Genomic DNA, 15,422 nt, shown 5'->3' with positions numbered 1-15,422 from the left:
TACATAATTCTCATAAAATATAACTCTCTCTATCCATATAACCACTAAAATACATTTCTTCGAAACCATTCTACATAATTCACACGATATTAGTAATAGTGCAAGAATAACCTCGAAGACACATTGCCTCACTGCACACCCACTATTCTTATATTCACTTACGTTCGTTAAATCAGTAACTGTACGTTATCATGTATTCTTCCTTCACACATACTTCAGTTTCATGGTTCAGTGGGAAAACACTCCGATTTCGTTGTGGAACAGAGGAAACACATGTCTGTAAAATTTGGTGCACTGGCCATTACTCGTTCCAGGATATTACACGCATTAACACCTACCATTTGCACTATCTCACTGAATCTTTTAACATATTGTGACATGTTGACCCCTACCTCCCCCCCACGGTGCGTGGCGGTGGCGTAACGCTCGCGTTCTTACGGTAATAGGCGAGTTCCCGCCCCGCCACTCCCCTCCGCGGTGACGTCACCGAGGGATATCGCGGTCGCTAGGCAACGCGAGTCAACAGCGGCGACGTTACGGTAGTAACAGCGGTTACCTCCGCTAGCGTTACATAGCAACACAGCGACATAGCAACAAGGGTGCCTATTACGTGGCCGTTTTCCCGTATTGTCCGATCGGGACTACATAGGGAGCAGCGAAGGCTATTCACAGTCAGTTATAAAGCAACAGTCGCCGAGATCAGTTAGAGTTGTATTGTGGCATTGGGAGTGTACTATTTATGATACTGCAGATAGCAGTAATTGTCAGATTGTAATTTGGGTGATTGTGAGAGCGGATGTGAAATAAAATTCGCTACATCAAATACAACGAGAAGTTATTTGTCGCGACATACCCCCGATACGCGACAATATTTTGATTTTGCAGTTAGCTCACCTACATCGTGAGTTCATAGAGGCGTCTTGTTTGTGTCAACATGTAGTAAACGCGACTGGAGTTAACAGTACTCAAAACATTCTTATCACTAAGACGAGTTGCCCGGAACCAAGTGTGGGTAGCGTGATATCTCTCTTGATTTATAATGCAGTAAGCAGCACGCATAGAATTCATCAATTCACCTTCCGGTTGTTTGAGTCTGGACTGTAATCTCGTTAGCAGCAACGAAATCGAATCTGTCACGTGGGCTGTTGCTACTACTGGCACGCATTGCAGAAAGAAGGAATGTGGAGCACAAACATGGAGAAACTTACCGAAGGAATGTTTCAGATCTTCCAGCTGCTTCACCTCATCAAGTTCCTGTGTGACGAAAGAGAAACAGTTGTAGTTCTTCCATAACTAAGGAGGCTTTAAGTTCTAACAGTTTATGACGATGGTGCGTCACTACAAATATTATGTTTCTGGACATTATCCATCATCCTATTTTTATCAAAAAACACCGTCCTCTTTATATTGCAAAACACGTTTCAGAGACTGGATTCTGTTTACAATCGAGAGAGCTAGGTCATATCACCGGAAATAGATACTTCCTCTATTGATTGGGCCCAAAAGAGTAGGTTTCACCTGAAGAAGGAGACAGAATCCAGTCTCCGAAACGTTGTGTTTTGTAATATAAACAGGAAGGTGTTTTTAGATACAGACAGGAAGATGGATAATGTCCAGAAACTTAGTATTTGTACTAAGGCGGTTTTGTTTATTTCAAAGTATTGAAATTGATCTTCATTTTGTTCAGATTTTCATGTAATATTTTAGAGGGATAATCCGGAAAATAATAACTGTTAAAATAAAACAAATTTCTGTCATTTTCTGTTTTATTCAGAAATTGAAGTAGATGAATAAATTACTTATAGAAAATTTAAAGTCTGTGGGTAACTGGTAGTTACTGGTGCACATTTAAATTGTCTTTTCCGTGAAGCTCTTTGAACAATGAAATAAATCTGGTATGGAACAGTTTAAATATATTTTTTAATTCGTTTAGGGGGGGGGTGGAGTCCAACTGGGTTCACTCGCCACGGCGGCCACTGACTGGCCTATTGTAGCCTACCCAGGGTGATTATGATGATGGAGAATTTGGTGGAATGAAGATTGGCAGGGGAAACCGAAGTACTCGGAGAAAACCCACCCCAGCGCCACTTTGTCCACTACAAATCCCACTTGACCAGACCCAGGATCGAAGCCGGGCCGCCGCTATGGGAAGCCAGCCACTAACCACTTGAGCTCTGGCTCGGTCTATGGAATAGTTAATGTGGCTCTGTTACATATAATCATCGACAGACGAGAATAGTGCAGGAAGTTACATTCACGAGGAAGAGAGGGGGGATTGAGTCCGGGGGAACATTTGCTCTCATTCAGTTCGAAATTCTTTTTTATTTCTGACCCATGTACAAAAATACATTCATTAAAACATAATAAGACCATAAATGTACCTGTTTTTATATGCAAATTAAATGTTGTCTTTCGCTACACCAGATGGGCCCATGCCGAGAATGTCTGATAGCTTGGTGCTAAGGAGAATATTTAAACCTAAGAGGAAAGTAGTAACAGGAAGTTGGGGAGACTGCATAATGAACAGCTTCATAGTTTGTACTTTTCATGAATTATTTAATAGGCGATGAAATTTGTTGAGAAAGGGGCCGGCCACAGAACAAGCATAGGAATATGAGAAATACGTTCGAAATGTTAGCTGGAAAACTCCAAGGGAAGAGACCACTAAGGAAACTTAGGCGTGGGTGGAAGGATAATATTCAAATTGATGGAAGTGAGATGTCATTGAGTGTGAAGATGCGGACTACATTCGTCTGGCCCCAGGAAGGATCCAATGCTGGGCTTTTGTGAACACGGTAATGAACTTCCAATTTGCATAGAGAGATGGAATTTCTTGAACAGCTACCAGGACTAACGGTTTTTTATAAATGTTAATTCTATTTTATCCTTCACATTATCAGTTACGAAATCTTTGCACAATTTCTCCAATTCCACGCCTTCCTGTGTTTTATATTTTTACTTGTTCCTACCTCTCGGTTTTTATTGCATGCTGAGTCTGTGATCGTAAGTATATGACGAAATAACTGAACTATATGGCGGGTAAGGAGAGGGACATAACTTTGAAGTCCTTATTTCGACTGAATGCAATCAAATCTTCCTCTGTTCTCAGTCATGTCAATATTGGATTCATGTTCCTTGTTTCAAAGCCTGTCGTTTTCTCCATCATGAGGAAAGTTACGTTCATAACCCGTAAATTTCATACAAGACTCACGCATGCGTAAACTGTTGTTTCGCTTTCTCTCTCTGCTTTGTTTTTCTCTTGAGAAACTTTTCTTTCTTCAGTGCGAAATAAGTTCTGACATCCTATAGCCTGTTTCGTACTTTACACAAAAACAGCTGCAATAGTGAAGTCCTTGAAACTTGTCTCCTTTTGTTTCACTAAGCTGTGCCTAGTTTGACCAATTTCAAACCGCAGGATAACCATGGCCCACATGAATAGTCGATAAACCAAATCACACACTCAAAGCAGCTGACACAATATCTCCATTGAACCAGTGTTTTCTCAGTATGTGACAGTAATACAGATGCAAAAACAGTTACTTAGTTAGTAAACGACGTTTGCAGTAGCTTCGATTACGTAGCGTCGAACTGTATGACGATTATTGAATGACTTATCTGATTTGAGATGTATTATCCCAGAATTTGCCTAGAAGGACCCAAGAGATCCAGTAAACATCTTCCACAGGATGTCCGATCTATCATCCGAGATTTGAACCTGAGTCTCCCGAATACAAAAGACAAGCGTGTTCCCTCTTGTTATGTAACTAGAAGGTTCATTATTGATTTAGCGTATGATATCGCACTGTTTCATAGGACGTTTCGGCACAGTATGTTACCTCCAGCTTCAGAGTTAACATTTATCCTGAAAATAAATGCAGCAGATTCCTTCACAACTTTGGTAACCTTTGAATTAACTAGGCAATGCAGAAGACATTCATTGAAATGGGTCAGAAGAGAGTTCAGTTAAGGATTTTGTGAACAAAATATAGAGCGCCTTTGTTTCATAAAAGGCGAGAAGTTCTTCTACTGGCCGAGTGACTGACTACCTGTTTCGCAAGAGGGCTTTTTCAATCTACAGTTAGAAGCGGCCAGCATATACATTGGATCGCAGGTTGCTGCCAGTTCCAAGGAACATTTGCAGAAATGCACACACACACACATTTCTTATAAAATGCTGAATGTCTCCATTCTTCTGCAACTACATATATTGCTTTGGAGAGAACTCCTTAATATTGTGAAAGTTATAAATCTTCTTCGCCCTTAGCGTCTTCTCTTGACACTACAGAAATATGCTTATTTTATTCAAAAACGCATTATTCGATACTTCGATTCTACGTTTCTATATCTTGATGCCTTCTTAATATATTTGTGGGGTAATTTTCATGTATTTTGGCGAATTATATTTATAAATTTTAAATATAATCTATAATTAATATTTATGGGCGATTTCATGTCCAACAAATTTCACATTAAAGGCAGTTTTACACCGCATCTGTCTACTAATATCCATCATGTGAAGTGACATTAAATCTAAATTTCAATCCACAATTGCTGAACTAAAGAATTAAAGTTGTGAGGCATTATTGAATGCAGTTAATTTTTATAACCTATTATATAATAAAATGTTGCCATAATGTATGAGTATACCATTTGGGTACTAAATCTTCAAGTTTTGCCTCAGTAGTTTCATATTTTCCAACGTCTGTCCCGTTCTGTAAAGATACACCCCTATGCTGTACTTTCGCGTACAGCTGCAATGTAAGCACAGGAAGTGGCTTTGTGGGCGCAGGAAGTTCATGGGATTAGAGGCCTCAGTTAGCATGCCCGTCGGTTGATGAGCTTTTGAGTTCGTTTGAGCATATATTGCACACATCATCATCCGAACACGGGACTTCCTGCCGCAAAACTCATCTTTGTCACCATCCTTAGGCTTGAGCTGCTTCACCCACGCCCTTTTAACTAAAGTGTTCTCCACACTTGCGTAACTCTGACAAAGCTTTCCGTAAGTTAAAGTGAATTTTATTCCCGCGATGCTCCTTGTTTCTTTGCCAACTCTGGAAAGACATTGAGATATTGTGTGCAAATTGTGATTAGCCCAGAGAGACAGCCATGTTATTTATCGCACACGTGTACGTAGATTTATCTAAATGTTCTTATACTCTGTGACATGAAAACCGACGCGCCCCCATAGCATGATGAGAAAAACGGAAATAGAGGCCGTCACATAATTTTGAAATAAGTAATTAATTAAGTGTTCTGGTAGCCTAATTAGGTGCCTTGTTGTGGTTGGGATATGTGGGACGGATGGACAAAAACGGATTAGCAAACTGAATTTAAAAAATATTTTTTTTAATCCCTTTTTACAATGTTTTCAGTTTTGAGGCTTTACCATGAAAAATGCTCAGCAAATATGATAATCTATGATAATCGCTTCTTTTATTGTTATACCCTGAGGGCGGCAAGTAAGGCGTTGGCTTTCAAATTTGAAGCGCACAAATTCTCCAGTTACCAGTACAAGGAGTATCTCATTGTGGAGAGCGCTAATCTGCAACTTAAGTGGATCGCAAAGCGAGGATTAATTTTCAGATATAAAACTGGTCAAATAAAAATTCAAATTTTCGTATATGAAGCGCAGCTCAAAGAAAGTGCTAATTTCCAGTTACAAAGTTGACTGCAAAGAAATAAGTTACACTACACATATGAAGCTAATCGCAAAGGAACAACCAATTCTAAAGTAGAAGGGGACCGCATTGAACATGCTGAATTCTCTGTATGTATATATGAGTCGAAAGAAATTACTGGCTTTTAATTTCAGTATGTCTAGTCAATGTTTACATCCTTCCAGCTGCGTATTGGACTGTACAGTCCAACACACGTAAAGTACTTACAACCTAAACGTCTATTTATAAGAGACAAACGACCGCCCATCCCCACAGGTGGGAAATTATCTCATGAGAGTGAATTAACAGCAGAGAGAGGCAAGGAGAATGAGACAAATGGGTCATCATAATTTAATAATAAAGGGCCGAGTAGGATAGGCATTGAAAACCAAAACACGTATTTCACCTATAGGGGGTGTTAGCGCACGTACACACACAAACACACACATATACATGCGTGCGCACACAAATGCTCATACGTGTATTTTTATATAATTAAAATATAAATTACTTAATCAGAACTTAGGTATATATGTAATTAATTTATATATGGCCCAAGCAAGGATGATTTAATATTTGAAGGGATATAAATATGACTTTACATCGAACAAGGAAAAAAGAAATGTGGAGCAAAAATAAAAAGTGTAAACCTGAATATAAATGTAAGTGCATAGATACATACTACAAATAATGATTCGTGTTTTACGTAATGACAGAAAATGTTTGTTTCAGCGTTTGATACTTTGCCACAAATCGCAAAATGCCCCGTACTGAATTCGAAGCGTTGTCATCATATCAGGACACAGTGACTTTGTTATGATTTATGTCGCCACTATCCGGCCATTTTGTTGTGACTAACTAACAAAATAATCGTTGTGTTTAAGTTAGGCTTTGCTATACGACAAAGCGACAAGTTTATGTTTCATTTTAACGAAGTAAAAGAGAAAATATTTCAAATAAAACTAGTAATTAATCTTAAAAAAATGAAAATTTTCATTATTTTAATGTTAAGATTTATGCTTTTAAGTCTCTGATTATATGAATTTGTTTATTTATTTGATTACGTCAATAGCTCAGCTTTCATGCAGTAAAATATACGGACTGTAAAAGAGTAATGTAATTGAAACGGGTCTTGACGGAATCAGTTCGATCCAGTTTGAGATACTATTCCAGTATTTGTCGGGAGTGACTGTGGAAAGCCACGAAGAACCTCAGTAACGATAGTCTGTCTTCTGGCCGAGAAATGAACCCGGGACCGTGCGAGTAGGAAGGGGGAATGCTACCCCTTCAACAAAGATATTATTTCAGCGATGATAATAAGGGATCAACTTACATCAGGAGATGCTGAAGAACCGCCATTTATTTTCTTTCCACCTGCAAGAAAAGAAAAGAGACATCAATTTTCTGCTTTCTGTGTACATTTTCGCTTTTTTGAAGTTTCTCGTGCGTTTTATAAGTTAAACTCATAATACCAAATATGCGTCAGTTGAAGAAGTTAGTGTACATTAAAAGCCTGAATGAAGACTGGGTAATGCATAATAAACAGATCTTAGTAATGGACTCTCCTCTTGTACGTCAGACATTGCAGCTGAATAAAAATAAATTGAGTGTGAGTGAGTTTAGGCACATGTTACGGTGTGCCCTCGGTGCTTATATATATATACATGACGCCTGAAAGCCGAAATATTGAAGTCAGAAAAGACGACCATTGCTAGGCAACAGCGAGTTGAAATACGTTTCCGCAGCAACGAATACACTGGAGTACGCTTTACCCCGGGAGTGACACACGTTTTCATGGCAACAGAGAATAACAAAGGAATGAACTGTTGTACCTGGTGTTCTGTCTCCCGTCCGCATGAAGCCAGCAAAGGCCAAGATACAGAATTCGAGAAGCAGTGAGTCCAGGAGACAGAGCTGTCATGTGAGGAGTCAGCTGTGAAGCGTTAGCAAGAAGTTGAAGATTTTATATGTTATAGTTACAGAAATCTTGAAAGTGTTATGATTACTTGTATTTGCGACTTGTAAGTATCCAGTAAATCGATCCACCAATCCAAACCCGTCTACACGTCACTAATATACGGGATAACTGGTGTCAGATAGTGTTTAAGACCTTAAATTCGTTACGATATGTATATATACTCGTATAATAAACACAATCTGCGTGCGAAATGCCAGATTCTTGAATTGTACAACCGATGGTACATATTATTACCACTGTCCCTTCAAGAAAGAAGCCAGTCCTGGTGTATCACTCCAGTGAATCTGTGTGCCAGTTTCAGCACTGTATGCAGAGCTGTAAGTTTTGCTCCACTTATGCGTCTGGGACACCAGAGCTGCACCTGGCGAGGCTGCTGCTCCCGTATCGCCTCCCAGGCTCCCGGTCCCCGAAACCGATGGGACGCTGGAAGGGAGCTCTGAGTTTAACTGAATCACCTGTTGGAGGCGCCCCCTACCACTCCTTCGTAATTTGTATACATTATTGTCGTCTCTCTTTGTGTCTTACTTGTATTTTATTTCTTTTTCCGTTTGTGTCCTCCCATAATTTCTTCATTTATGTTCACATTTCCCTTTTTCCATCCTTTATTTTCAGGTACTTCTTCTTTATTTCAAATGTTGTTTCTTTATTCCGGTCTTCCTTTTCTGTAGTTATATTTCATGTTTTTCTTTTTTCCATCTCTCATTTTTGTTATTATCGTCATTTATTTTCCTTTCCTTCAATCCTTATTTTTATTATTCCCCTTTATTCCTAGTTTTATTCGTCAGTTGCTTCCTTGCTTTCCGTTTGTTATCATGTGTTTCATTTCTCATTATTTATTTCTTTCAAGTTTTGTTCACGGACGCTTATCATCAGAAAAACTTATGAAGAGTAGAATTTTGAGGAGATTATAAATTGAAACCTGCTGAGTGTTCAGTAGGAAATTATATTTCCATGTTATAAGGTTTAGTCATATGATTTACGTGGGAGTAGTAAAGAAAACCACGAAGATGTCAGACTTCGGGCTGAGAACCAAGTCCGTAACTTCCGGAAGCAGGACTGCCTCTAACACCTAGGTGATGCAGATCTCTAGAGTAGCTGACAGAGGACGTATTGTATGAGGATAAGCCTTGAAGTTTTGAGTACGTGTAGTAAGTTATCGCTTAAGGTTGTCCCTGCTGACGTTGTCTCATGTATTTTCACAGCAAGACTCCACACAACGTCTTTTTAAGTCATTACGTCCTTGTTCAGACCTTACTAGTCAGTGGGAGAAGGAGAAACATCTAGGGAGCCGAGAGAGTGCAGTAGGTGTACCGACGGGCTACGGCTTGACGGCCGAGGGGTTGGTGTTCGAGTCCCTGTGGAGACAAGGCTCTTTTTCCTCTCCACATCTTCCAAATTGATTCTGTGGTCCATCCTGTCTCCCATCCGATATGTGCCGGGGCTCTTTCCTAGGAGGTAAAGCGGCCGGGGCGTGAAGCTGATCGCTCACCTTCAAATAGAGCCTAAGTCAAGTACGTGGATCTGTATCTCCTCTCTCCCATACGTTATCATGGCGTAGTGCTTAATTAGGCAAGAATAGGCACAAATTTACTTTTTCCTCTGGCCCTCATTGAAATTCTAGTCAATTTTTATTTGTGGCCGATATGCACCACTCATTTGTTTCACGTTTGGCGATCGGTGAATACTCTGTATCATAGTAAATGTTAATTAAACGTTATTGCAGCTCATAATTACATGTACTTATAGGCAAGGATATGAAGGCATTTAGAGCCTCGTTCATGTTGTCTGTGTTGTAATGCATGTTACGGGGGTGAAAGAAGGCTGAGGACTGTAGCGTGTTTCTTAAGTTTCTTATTCTAAAAACTGATCAGCTTAACGTCGTTTCACACAACGTCGCGGTTTGCAGGAAAGTAACTACGACGTTAGACAAAGGCTTACATCAACTTCTTTCAGAGAATTTAGGGAATATTGGAAGAAAAATGTCCTAAAAACGAGCAAGGTGAAATATAGAAGTTAACTGAAGCTATCTCTACAAAATGTTGTGGTTGAGTTAGAATGTGAAGAGAGAAGGGTTACTGGAAGGAAACATTATTTTGGATTATATCTGTTAAAAGAAGTCAAGAAAAATACAGCAGTAACGAGAAGCTACAAAGTAGGGATTGGAATAGTATACAGCGCATGCGCAGTTCTATTGGAACCATTACGACGCACTTATATGTGTTTGCATACAGTAAAAGTTAGCACTGTTTCATGCTGTTATTCTTATACGAGTTTCCTCCGTTTATTTTCCCTTCTCTGCTTTATTTTATACAGTTTCTGTCCGTTTGCTTCCAGTACCTATCCCTATATAAGCTATTCAAACCGTACTTGTCTTGTGTATTTGAATCTGAATGAAATTTCCATTGCTGCGCATGAAGTGGGCGCCCTGTTACCGCAGCAGAACACGACCTTTCGCTACGGCTGGAGGAGGCGGGCTGCAGATATAGAGCACAGCTCTTAATATATCTGCTACGCAGTTGCAGAGAGCAGACGAGAGGTTGTGTTCAATCGTGGGAGTTTGAACGGCCACTATAGCCTCTCACCGTAAGAAACAGGATGTCCGTAATTGACTGATACATTTTCAGGGATAAAATACGAGGAAACTACACAGCATACCCACAAATAACCGGTATCAGCGGAAAGTCAAATTCTCGGAGATTTCAGAATTGGCGCAATTTAAAAAAATGACGTCTACCATAGAAAAGAGCTTTTGCATGACTGTGTACGCGAAAATAAATTCATGCACCAATATTCAGCGGACCTTCAGAAAAAGGTTTCGTGCTGATCCACCTCCGTGAGTATCGATACAGGGTGGTCTGACAACTCTGAAAACCAGCGGCGCATCTGTAAGAAAACAAGCAGTGGCAGTCCTCGTGTGAGTAAAGAGATACCCAAGAATCATAAAAAAAATCCGTAGGTATAAGGCTATTAGGAATAACTTGCATGCATTGGAGGTTAATATTAAAAGAGGATATTAAAGAAATAGCACGTGATATCGTGGACTGGACTTACATGATTTTGTGAAGAAGACTATAATTATTCCGGCATCATAACATCGGTTTATCTCTCAGAGCGGGGCAGCTGTCATAACATTTCATACTATCACATGTATGTGGGACTATAGAAGTAGTTTGGATTGGAACTTGGATTTATTGACCACTTATAACACATGACTCATGAGAACACTTAATTATGCGCAATCGCTGGTCTCCACACTTTACAAATCACTATAGCATACGCTGTCTTTTCAGTCTGCTGTGTTTTCACAAGTCGTTCCCTGGTAACGGTTACTAACAGTAGAGATTCTTCAGCTTCCTCACTCACTTCGCTGCCCCCCCTGGCTCTCAACTGCACCGACTAAGTCGTCTCTTCACAGACTCCCTTACTACTGTCGAATTTACAACTATAAGTTATAGGAAGTTATAAGAATTATAAAAACTCGACACGGACCGCGTAGGAAACACCGTTTGAAACAGTTCCTTTATTGTTGTGCGTGAATTCCTTGCCGTGGGAACCTGTTTGTTTCGCGGTTGGTACTTGCTAACGGGTATACACGCCACAATGCACGCCTGTTAACAAGTTATCCTAATAAGTTTAAAATTTATCTCCATCATTCCGTCATGTCAGCGCATGCGCAGTCGATCTGTATTTTGTCTCCAGCAACAAGTTCGCAACTGTCGGTGTGACGTAAGAGTTATCTCTGACCTGAAACTCGTATAATTCTTTTGGTCACTCATTAGCACATAATTAGTTAACATCCTGTTCTTAGTTCGTGAGCTGTGGAGTTCTGAAGCTTAAATTGTTGACTTACACCGCTGGACATGTCCCCCCCCCCGTTATTATGAGTGTCATGGTGCAATTGATAAATACGGCTGGTCGATAGGTCGTTGCCCCCACTCGGTAGGCTGTACAGTACACACGATGAACGTTCAATCAATAGAGAATTTACTAGGTTCAGATTGTGTCCCCTAGCCGGGGTCTTTCCGAGCAGATGTATTATTCTTTGTGGGCTCTCAGCAGCTGTGCCATTTACTTTTCAGTACGGGGTTTAACGTTAGCTACTGCAAACAAGTACACAGAGTTTAATCTATAATTCAGAGTCATTCGTATTCTCGTATCCTCTGGAGAAGCATCCGAAGTGCACAGAACTGAAGTCGCTTCTAACCGGCTGTCTCCGTATTCAGTGTAGAAGTACTTATACCTGGAGATGAAGGCAACGCATTCCTTCGAATTGTTTGTAACCACCACTCAGCCTGCTTCATGCTCGCCTCCACAAGAAGCTCAGATTTCACACGAAATCAGCCCTGCTCATTGATTAGAATTTTCTCTTGGTTTCTTTCTGTCACGTAATTTCTGACTTTCTTCTATACTCCATTTACTTTTCTATTATTACTTTGTTTCTTCTTTCTTTACATCTTACTATCATTCTATTCTTCTTTTCTTCTCTCTTCGTAAGTTAATTTGTTCCATATTTTACTTATTTAATTCTTCAATTCTCTCATTTATCTCTTTCCATTCCTTTTCACATTTTATTCCCTTTTCGTCTTTCTTATAGTTTATTTCCTTTACTCATTTCTTCCTTCCATTCCTTTCATCTTCCTGGCTTTCCTTTCTCTTTTTCTTCCTTCTTTTTTATATTTTGTTTTCACCACTTTCCTTTACTGTTCCCTTTTTAGTCTACTTTTTTTGTTTTGATAAATATAAGGAGGAATTACTGAGTTCTTGGATTTTGTCCCTCATGCGTTATTCTAGAAACTAGAAAACACAACGTTTCGGAACCTGAATCTGTTTCCGTCCTCAGGTGAGGGGAGGAAAATATCTACTCTGTTGGGTCCCTTAGAAAGAGCTAACCTCAGTCACTGGTTAGCTATTTCTAAGGGACCCAATAGAGTAGGAGTCCTCCTCCCCTCACCTGAAGACGGAAACAGACTCAGGTTCCGAAACGTTATGTGTTCTAGTTTCTAGAATAGTGGACGATGGGCAAAGTACAAAAACCCAGTAGTTCTCAGTATTATCCCCCATCGTCAGAACACTTTATAATCTAATAGAAGCAGGCTTTGAGAATTCCATCCTGTCTGTTTCTCTTTTTATCCCCCCTGATAACTTTTGAATGCATGAACCAGTCTTTACGAAACTTAGTACTTGAACCCATCTCAGTGGCGTACATATAAATATGTCCCACCAGTCTGTGCGTGTCTATGTGAATCCCACTCTCATTGCTAGCCAACGTCTAGGTAACATTTTCCGCGACAACGAATACACACATAACGATCTTGTGAAGCGTCGTTTGCTATTCTGTCCTTGTCCTATTAGAGGAAAGTTAGCGATTAGTTCTTTCCAGAACTCCTCGCCTTTCTTTCTGTCTTATGAACAACAACAACAACAACAACAACAACAACAACAACAATTGAGAGTATTTGAGAATATCGCCTTAAACAGAATAAACAAAGATGAACTGAAAATTATAACGGACAATTTCCGTGAAAACTTGTGGAAACAACTTCCGTCAGATACTGAATAGGACGTAATTAAAATGCTGATATAAGTCACCTGTGTGTTTGTCATCCTTACTGATTAGCCTGTGACATGCTGATCGTAACATGTTCATTATCTCTGTTACGGAATTTGTGAAGGCTGGAAACAAATACAGATACAAATGCCTGTAGAACAGAGTTAATATGAGAACTGATTGTGTTCGTATGACATGAAGTCTGACGAGTACTGAATTGTGAGCTTACAAACTCACGCAGCATGGGGCCCTCAGTAAACCTACGTACAGTCAGACAAACTAGATTTGTTCGTGCATTCAGGCTTAATTAATATTCAGTGGGGTGGGCAGTGACACGGAAGTGCCTTGACGCTCAAGCAGGCTCTTTCCCCTTCTGGCGGTCAATATTTGAGAGAAACACATTCATTTGCAGTTGTTTGTTTTATATTTTGTGTGTGTCTGCTATTTAATACTAGCTATATTTGTCCACTTGCTTCTGTCTATATTGCAACACAATCTTTTATTTTAAAATGTGATTTGCAATCACATTAAAATCGACAAAATGCCATTGAAATCACATCTTTCATTAAATTGTTGCAATATATTTCGGCCCTTCAAGGGGCACGCGCCCAACTAAGATAAAGTACGCGCAGAGAGAAGAGCGTGGATGCCTCAACGTGAAAGTAGCGTGAGTGAAGCGTGGGCATACATTCCCAATAAAAGACCATCTGCATCTGCTGTGCTGTATTACAGACGGAGGCAAGTTGAGGAGTGATAATTAATGCAACAGGATGCTGAAATATAATATTACCAACTATCTTTGTCATCTGTTACTGTAATTGTATCACGTTCATAATAATGTCGCATGCCGCCAGTAATCAGGAATGTATACTTCCATGGAAACACAATACTGGCTGGCCCTCGCGTAGGAGTACCTTCGGCAAAGAACGTGTTTCCCCGGAGATGAAAGGACAACAAAAGTTCGTTGCATGACAGCGGATAATGACAATGGATAATGTCCAAAAATATAATATTTATACAAATGAAGCAGGATGGATGGGTGGAATATACAGAACGTGTGAGAAAGACGAGAATTGCGTACAAAATTTATTCGAAAAATAAAGGAGAAGCACTCTTGGGAGAAATGATTACACAGGTAAGGACCCTACTAGAATGGTCTTAAATAAATACAATGTGAAGGTACTGACTGAATTTGCTGCCTCAACGTAGGTTCCCATGACTGACTTTTGTGAACAGGGGTGTCATGAAGGGTATCAATTTTGACAGACTTATCGGATATCGCTTTTTTCAACAGGGACTCTAGGGCATGGAGTTAATTAATTATAATCTCTTTTTTTCCTTGGCACTACAGCCCCAGTGGACCTAGGGCTACCTCCATAAACTTCCCCGTTCACTTCGGTTTTTCTAGATCTTACACATTCGGTAGGACTCCTTGGGCGGGTGATCAGTTCGTCGCAAGGCCTCTACCTGTACACAAAAACAGAAAAACGTACACAAATATCCATGCCCTGAGTGGGATTCGAAACCACGATCCCGGCTTCCGAGCGAGCGAAGACAGTGCATGCCTTAGACCGCTCGGCTACAATCTCATATACCTTTACCTAATCTAACTGAACCTAGCGCCATCTAACAGTTGGCCTAACCTAACCTAGCCATACCCATACCAGAACCTGAAGTATGTTGGCTGGCATTGAGTCTCTACGTCACAGTACTGCCCACAAAAGAACATAAATACGGGTTATTTTCCCGGACCATTTATCAAATTAAACTATAACAAAATGATGAAATTGCTTATTTATTATTACAATCTTAAGAACCAGTGACTGATAACACGAAAGTACGAGAATACAGTGTGCTACATAACGAATTAATCTTATCATTAAAATTACACGATTTACACTATTTACTGCCATGATGCCGCATTGGTGATAAGCCTTGTGGGTACCAAATAGATCGTTCTACACATTAAATCGTATACGGTGCCTTAACGAGATACATCAGTGAATTAAAGAGTATATGGTCTCCTATCAAATACAGAAGAGAGCAAGTTTCGCGTTCACACAGAACGTGTAAAATTACAGATTTCCCATTTCCTAAATTTTAGCCGAATCAACGGTAGTAGATTGAAATATTCTTGTTGAAAAATAATCTATATTGAAAGACATTTGGATACGTGTTATGAATTATTTCAGTAAAGGAAAATAAACTGAACACTAGGCAATTTTTTGATATCCTT

The 15,422-nt window shown here is 39.8% G+C and overlaps 1 protein-coding gene across 1 annotated transcript in view; it reads right to left on the bottom strand.

The window, feature by feature from the left end:
- Positions 1–15,422, bottom strand: part of LOC111867293 — a 148,235-nt gene that overhangs the window by 53,205 nt on the left and 79,608 nt on the right. Inside the window, exons 3-4 of the mRNA XM_023857016.2 lie at positions 6,994–7,034; positions 1,209–1,254 (exon numbers count right to left, since the gene is read on the bottom strand). Of these exons, the coding sequence (XP_023712784.1) occupies positions 1,209–1,254; positions 6,994–7,034 (87 nt within the window). The remainder of the gene's footprint in view (positions 1–1,208; positions 1,255–6,993; positions 7,035–15,422) is intronic.

Source organism: Cryptotermes secundus, unplaced genomic scaffold, assembly GCF_002891405.2.
Source record: "Cryptotermes secundus unplaced genomic scaffold, Csec_1.0 scaffold1475, whole genome shotgun sequence".
NCBI classification, from domain to species: Eukaryota; Metazoa; Arthropoda; class Insecta; order Blattodea; family Kalotermitidae; genus Cryptotermes; species Cryptotermes secundus.
Note: the sequence above shows the minus strand (reverse complement) of the source record. Positions and strands in the feature narration are given on the sequence as shown.